This window comes from Homarus americanus, unplaced genomic scaffold (assembly GCF_018991925.1).
Source record: "Homarus americanus isolate GMGI-L3 unplaced genomic scaffold, GMGI_Hamer_2.0 scaffold60466, whole genome shotgun sequence".
Lineage (NCBI taxonomy): Eukaryota > Metazoa > Arthropoda > Malacostraca > Decapoda > Nephropidae > Homarus > Homarus americanus.
In genome coordinates this window covers 1,495-9,278 of record NW_024731821.1, presented here as the reverse complement: position 1 = coordinate 9,278, position 7,784 = coordinate 1,495, and the positions used below count along the sequence as shown (strand labels likewise).

The 7,784-nt window shown below is 61.3% G+C and overlaps 2 protein-coding genes across 2 annotated transcripts; both read right to left on the bottom strand.

The window, feature by feature from the left end:
• Window positions 1-3,797: 3,797 nt before the first annotated feature.
• Window positions 3,798-5,099, bottom strand: LOC121867836 (calcium-binding protein P-like). Its single transcript, XM_042367957.1, has one exon. It carries the CDS (start codon window positions 5,097-5,099, stop codon window positions 3,798-3,800), a length of 1,302 nt encoding a protein of 433 aa, XP_042223891.1.
• On the bottom strand, window positions 5,096-6,508 carry LOC121867835 (calcium-binding protein P-like). Its single transcript, XM_042367956.1, has one exon. It carries the CDS (start codon window positions 6,506-6,508, stop codon window positions 5,096-5,098), a length of 1,413 nt encoding a protein of 470 aa, XP_042223890.1.
• Between the last annotated feature and the right edge of the window lie 1,276 nt (window positions 6,509-7,784).

Here is a 7,784-nt window from a genome sequence, read left to right as displayed (position 1 = left end):
CTTCTTCTTCTTCTTCATCGTGGCTATTTGAATTTCCTTCTTCTACTTCCCACATTTATCTTCTTCTTCTTCTCTCCTCCTACTTCTCCTCCCTTCCTCCTCTTCCTTTATTATTTATATACTCTCATTTCCCCCTTCCTCCTTAACCTATTCTCCTCCTCTCCTCTTCTTCCTCTTCCTCCTACCGCTTCATTCATCTTGCTTTGCATAAATTCTATAAACAGAACTTCATTACACTGTCTCGGAGTTCCATCAGGAAAGGATAATCTGTTTTACTAATCCTGAGTTTAGCTTCTAACTAATCAATCAGATTACAGTCGTATCCTTCAGGTGTGGTGGGTGTTTGTTGGGTGGTGTTGGTTTTGACTAGCCAATCAGATCACAGTCATGGCCTCCAATAACCAATCAGATCTGGAGCGCTAACTAGCCAATCAGATTACAGGTCGTGGCCTCCAACTAGTAATCAGATTAGGTAGTAGCGTTCTACTAGCCAATCAGATTACGGTAGTAGTCTCACCTCGCCAATCGGATCCGGTCGTCAATATATTTACCTCTACATCATGTCGTGTAACGTCGTGATAAATGCTCGTAACACAACCAAATATTACGTAAAACAAACAGTGATGACACGTGTTAGTACAGTGCAGGGAATTTGTTCTCAACTGTATAATAACACCTGAGCTTACCTTTACCTGTGTTCCTCACGTTCCATCTGTTTAAATACTCTTGTTTTTTATGAATAAATTAACTTTAGGTCGATACCATATGTATGCTTTTTCTTCTCAGGTGTAAAGCCTGTTATAAAATTTTGGTTGTCTTTCATTTTTAGATATTTTTACCAATGCAGTCTTTCACACACACACACACACACACACACACACACACACACACACACACACACACACACACACACACACACACACACACACACACACACACACACACACACACACACACACACACACACGACGTAAAATCTCAGAGTAATTGTGAATTTCTTTAATCATAATCATCTTGGCTGGTTAATGACCTCGTTTGACCTGATCTCCCAGGCTGCGTGGATGACCTGCGGGTGTCTGGTCGATCACTGCCATTACCACCAGCCGTAAAGCAGGACCAGCTGGGGTCGGGTCACGACCTCAGAGAGTGACCCGCGGCTGCCGGGCTCCTTGACGCCTGTTTTAACACTACTTGTAGCCCCCCTCTCCTGCTGGCACCTGGGGCCGTGCCTCCTGCAGGTAAGTGCCTGGTGCTTTCTCCTCTGCGGTACGTACCCCCGGTCGTACCTGCTGGTAAATGGTACCCCGGACCGTTACCTGGTGTGGAAGTACATGCCCCGGACCGTGCCTGCTGTAGGTACGTACCCCGGACCGTGCCTGGTGTGGTGGGTACCCCCGGACCGTACCTGCTGTGGGTACGTACCCCGGACCGTGCGGTGTGGTGGGTACCCTGGACCGTGCCTGGTGTGGGTGGGTACCCCGGACCGTACCTGCTGTGGGTACGTACCCCGGACCGTGCCTGGTGTGGGGTAGGTGCCCTGGACCGTGCCTGGTGTGAGTGAGTACCCCTGGACCGTGCCTGCTGTGAGTGGGTACCCCGGACTGTACTGCTGTGGTGCGTGCCCCCAGACCGTGCCTGGTGTGAGGTGGGTACCCTGGACCGTGCCTGCTGTGGGTGGGTGCCCTGGACCGTGCCTGCTGTCAGGTACGTGCCCCCGGACCGTGCCTGGTGGTGGGTACCCCGGACCGTTACCTGCTGTTAGGTAGGTACCCTGGACCGTGCCTGGTGTGGGTGGGTGCCCCGGACCGTACCTGGTGTGGGTAGGTACCCCGGACCGTCCTGGTGTGGTGGGTGCCCCCGGACCGTGCCTGGTGTGGTGGGTACCCCCGGACCGTGCCTGCTGTGGGTACGTACCCCGGACCGTGCCTGGTGGGTGGGTGCCCCCCGGACCGTGCCTGGTGTGGGTAGGTACCCCAGGACCGTGCCTGGGTGGTACGCGGACCGTGCCTGGTGCGGTGGGTACCCCGGACCGTGCCTGGTTGTAGGTAGGGTACCCCCGGACCGTGCCTGGTGTGGTGGTACCCCCGGACCGTGCTGGTGTGGGTGCGTACCCCCAGACCGTGCCTGGGTGGTGGGTACCCCGGACCGTGCCTGGTGTGGTACGTGCCCCAGACCGTGCCTGGTGTAGGTACGTGCCCAGACCGTACCTGGTGGTAGGTACCCCTGGACCGTGCCTGGTGTGGATGGGTGCCCGGACCGTGCCTGCTGTGGTGCATGCCCCCCGGACCGTGCCTGGTGTGGGTAGGTACCCTGGACCGTGCCTGGTGTGGTGGTACCCCTGGACCGTGCCTGGTGTGGGTAGGTGCCCCCGGACCGTACCTGCTGTGGGTACGTACCCCCGGACCGTGCCTGTGTGGTGGGTGCCTGGACCGGCCTGCTGTAGGTGGGTACCCTGGACCGTACCTGCTGTGGGTGCGCCCCGGACAGTGCCTGGTGTGGGTAGGTGCCCCCGGACCCGTACCTGCTGTGGTGGGTGCCCTGGACCGTGCCTGGTGTGGGTGGTACCCCGGGACCGTACCTGGTGTGGGTAGGTACCCCCGGACCGTGCCTGGTGGCGGTGGGTACCCCCGGACCGTGCCTGGTGTGGGTGGCACCCCGGACCGTGCCTGCTGTGGGTACGTCCCCCGGACCGTGCCTGGTGTGGTGGTACCCCGGACCGTGCCTGGTGTGGTGGGTGACCCCCGGACCGTGCCTGGTGTGGGTGGGTACCCCCGGACCGTGCCTGGTGTGAGTACGTACCCGGACCGTGCCTGGTGGGTGGTGCCCCGGACCGTGCCTGGTGTGGGTACGTGCCCCAGACCGTGCCTGGTGTAGGTACGTACCCGGACCGTGCCTGGTGTGTAGGTACCCCCGGACCGTGCCTGCTGTAGGTAGGTACCCCGGACCGTGCCTGGTGTAGTAGGTACCCCCAGACCGCCCTGGTGTAGGTGATACCCCCGGACCGTGCCTGCTGTGGGTAGGTACCCCGGACCCGTGCCTGGTGTGGTACGTGCCCCAGACCGTGCCTGGTGTGGGTACAGTACCCCCAGACCGTGCCTGGTGTGGGTACGTACCCCTGACGTGCCTGGTGTGGGTACCCCGGACCGTGCCTGGTGTGCGGACCGTGCGGGGTGGGTGGTACCCCCGGACCGTGCCTGCTGTGGTAGGTACCCCGGACCGTGCCTGGTGTGAGTAGGTACCCCTGGACCGTGCCTGGTGTGGGGTAAGGTACCCCGGACCGTGCCTGCTGTGTAGGTAGGTACCCCTGGACCGTGCCTGGTGTGGGGGGCACCCCAGACCGTGCCTGGTGTGGGTGGGTACCCCTGGACCGTACCTGCTGTGGTAGGTACCCCTGGACCGTACCTGCTGTGGGTGCATGCCCTGACCTTTCTGGGTGCGTGCCCCTGGGCCGTGCTGCTGTGGTGCTCCCCGGACCGTGCCTGGTGTGGTGGGTACCCCGGACCGTGCCTGCTGGGGTTGGTACCCTGGACCGTGCCTGGTGCGGTGGGGTACCCCCCGGACCACTTTACCTGCTGTGGGTAGGTACCCTGGACCGTTACCTGCTGTGGTGGGTACCCCCGGACCGTGCCCTGCTGGGGTGGGTACCCCTGGACCATGCCTGCTGTGGGTGGGTGCCCCCGGACCATGCCTGCTGTGGGTGGTGCCCTGGACCGCCTGCCAGGTGGGTACCCTGGACCATGCCTGCTGTGGGTAGGTGCCCCGGACCGTGCCTGCTGTGGGTGGGTACCCCTGGACCATTACCTGCTGTGGGTGGGTACCCCCGGACCAGCCTGCTGTGGGTGGTGCCCTGGACCCGTGCCTGGTGTGGTGGGTGCCCTGGACCGTACCTGGTGTGGTGGGTACCCCCGGACCAGCCACCTGCTGTGGGAGGTGCCCTGGACCATGCCTGCTGTGGTGGTACCCCGGACATGCCTGCTGTGGGTGGGTACCCTGGACCATGCCTGCTGTGGGTGGGTACCCCTGGACCGTGCCTGGTGTGGTGGTACCCCCCGGACCGTGCCTGGTGTGGTGGTGCCCTGGACCGTCTGGTTGGTGGTACCCCGGACCGTGCCTGCTGTGGTGCGTGCCCCGGACCGTGCCTGGTGTGGTGTCCCCGGACCGTGCCTGGTGTGGGTGGGTGCCCCGGACCGTACCTGCTGTGGAGTGGGTACCCCTGGACCGTACCTGCTGTGGGTAGGTACCCCCGGACCGTGCCTGGTGTGGGTGGTTCCGGACCGTGCCTGGTGTGAGTGGGTACCCCTGGGCCGTACCTGCTGTGGGTATGCCCAGGCCGTGCCTGGTGTGGGTACGTACCCTGGACCGTGCCTGCTGTGGTGGGTACCCGGACGCCCACCTGCTGTGGGTACGTACCCCTGGACCGTGCCTGGTGTGGGTGGGTGCCGGACCGTGCCTGCTGTGGGTAGGTACCCCCGGACCGTGCCTGCTGTGGTACGTGCCCTGGACCGTGCCTGGTGGTGGGTGGTACCCCGGACCGTGCCTGCTGTGGTAGGTACCCTGGACCGTGCCTGGTGTTGGGGGGGTACCCGGACGTGCCTGGTGTGGGGGTACCCCGGCCGTACCTGCTGTGGGTACGTACCCCTGGACCGTGCCTGGTGTGGTGGGTGCCCCCCGGACCGTGCCTGGTGTGGTGGGTCCGGACCGTACTGCTGTGGGTACGTACCCCTGGACCGTCCTGGTTGGGAGTGGTACCCCCGGACCGTGCCTGGTGTGCGGTGGGGTACCCCGGACCGTGCCTGCTGTGGTGAGTACCCTGGACCGTTACCTGGTGTGGTAGGTACTGGACGAATGCTGGTGTGAGTAGGTACCCCGGACCGTGCCTGCTGTGAGTAGGTACCCCTGGACCGTGCCTGCTTTGGTAGAGTGCCCTGGACCGTCCTGCTGTAGGTGGTGCCCCTGGACCGTACCCCTGCTGTGGTAGGTACCCTGGACCATGCCTGCTGTGGTGGGTGCCCCGGACCGTGCCTGGTGGTCAGGTGGGTTGCCCCCCTGGACCGACCTGCGGTGTGGGTGAACTTGGACCAGCTGGTGTGTGTGGTCATGCCTGCTGTGGGTGGTACCCCAGACCCGTGCCTGCTGTGGTGGGTACCCTGGACCGTGCCTGCTGTGGTGGGTGCCCTGGACCGTGCCTGCTGTGGGTAGGTGCCCTGGACCGTACCTGCTGTGGGTGGTGCCCTGGACGTGCCTGCTGTGGTGGTACCCCGGACCGTGCCTGCTGTGGGTGGGTACGCCCCCGGACCGTGCCTGGTGTGGGTGGGTGCCCCGGACCGTGCCTGGTGTGGTGGTGCCCTGGACCGTACCTGCTGTGGGTAGGTACCCCGGACCGGTGCCTGGTGGTGGTGCCCGGACCGTGCCTCTGGTGTGGGTAGGTGCCCCGGACCGTCTGCTGTGGGTAGGTGCCCCGGACCGTGCCTGCTGTGGGTAGGTGCCCGGACCGTACCCTGCTGTTAGGTGCCCCGGACCGTGCCTGGTGTGGTAGGTACCCCCGGACCGTACCTGGTGTGGTGGGTACCCCGGACCGTGCCTGGTGTGGGTGGTACCCCGGACCGTGCTGCAGTGGGTAGGTACCCCGGACCGTGCCTGCTGTGGGTAGCGTACCCCGGACCGTGCCTGCTGTGGGTAGGTACCCCGGACCGTGCCTGCTGTGGTAGGTACCCCGGACCGTGCCTGCTGTGGTGGGTGCCCCGGACCGTGCCTGCTGTGGTGGGTACCCCCGGACCGTGCCTGCTGTAGGTGGGTACCCCGGACCGTGCCTGCTGCAGGTAGGTACCCCCGGACCGTACCTGCTGTAGGTAGGTACCCCCGGACCGGCCACCTGCTGTGGTAGGTACCCCCGGACCGTGCCTGCTGTAGGTAGGTACCCCAGACCGTGCCTGGTGTGGTAAGTTGCCCCGGACCGTGCCTGCTGTGAGTAGGTACCCCGGACCGTGCCTGCTGTGGTGGTGCCCCCGGACCGTGCCTGCTGTGGGTGTGCCCCCGGACCGTGCCTCTGGGTGGTGCCCCGGACCGTACCTGCTGTGGGTAGGTACCCCGGACCGTGCCTGGTGTGGGTAGGTACCCCCGGACCGTACCTGCTGTGGTAGGTACCCCGGACCGTGCCTGCTGTGGGTGGGTACCCCTGGACCGTGCCTGCTGTGGGTAGGTACCCCGGACCGTGCCTGGTGTGGGTAGAGTACGTGCCTGCGCGGTGGTGCCCGGACCGTGCCTGCTGTGGGTAGGTGCCCCGGACCGTGCCTGCTGTGGGTGGTACCCCGGACCGTGCCTGCTGTGGTGGGGGTGCCCCCGGACCGTGCCTGCTGTGGGTGGTACCCCGGACCGTGCCTGCTGTGGGTAGGTACCCCGGACCGTGCCTGGTGTGGGTAGGTACCCCCGGACCGTGCCTGCTGTGGTCCCCCGTGCTGCTGTAGGTGACAATTGTTGGTTTTAGGTAAAGTATAAGGGTTGTCACCATCCTGTCTCCCCAAACTTTCCACTACTGGCCTCTGTCACCACCAGCCTTTACTCTACCTCAACTTTCACAACACTACCCTACTGTCAGTACCTCCACTCTCACACTGTCAGTACCTCCACTCTCTCACAATGTCAGTACCTCCACTCTCACCTCTCACACTGTCAAGTACCTCCACTCTCTCACCTCTCCCACTGTCAGTACCTCCTCTCTCACCTCTCACACACTGTCAAGTACCTCCACTCTCTCACACTGTCAAGTACCTCCACTCTCCACACTGTCTCAGTACCTCCACTCTCCCTCTCTCCAGTACCTCCTCTCTCAGTACACCACACTGTTGAGTACCTCCACTCTCAGTCTCTATGCACCCACTACCTAGCCTCCAACCGTCAGCTTTAGTGGACACGTCAGGACACATTGCTCCAGTAATAAAGTTCACATCACCTTAACCTTACTCACTTAAACGGACACCTAATATATGCAGTGTTTACATTATCGAACAACACCTAACACATTTTCTTAATTAATATCCTGTTGTTGATATTACGACTGTGTTTAAAGTGATGTTGTATGTAGGTGTGTTTATTACGTCTCCTGGGGGTGTGTTTGTCTCTGTTCCTGTTGGTGAGAACTGAAACACTGTATGTCTCAGTTGGTTGATGTTGTAGTGTATAGTGATGCCCTTGTATCTATGATGGTGTTGGTATTTCTGTTATATTCTTTTATTTGTGGCCAAAAGCCATTAGGTGGCCAAACTGCATTAGGTGACCAGAAGCCATTAGGTGGCCCATTTCATTCATTAGCCCAGGCCATCAGGTGGCCAAAAACTACATTAGGCGGCCTAAGAGCTACATCAGGTGGCCTTTTTTTTTCCTCAACTGTGGTCAGGTTATCAGTTAGTTGGTGTCATATTTTTGTTAATGTTGGCCGTCCTTCAGTGTAACTTAGAACACCTCGAGGGCCATTTGTGTACGATAATTATTCAAACTCTTTTCCCTCAGCTGTGGCGGGACAGCTAGAGGGCCACCTGTGAAGACGTGGACGAGTGCCTGTGGCGGCCATGTTTACACGGCGGTCTTGCTACAACCTGCGGCCCGGTTACCTGTGTGTGCGGCCAGGGCCACCTGGCGTTAACTGTGGTGGGGTAGCCTGGCCTCAGTGGCCATCCTCTGACGCCCCCTGGCCATCGCGGCCCTCACCCTCTCCCTCCTACTGTTGGGTGAGTCACCACACCACAACTCTTCGTAAATGTTTCATCTATGGTTAATTTTGTTTCTTC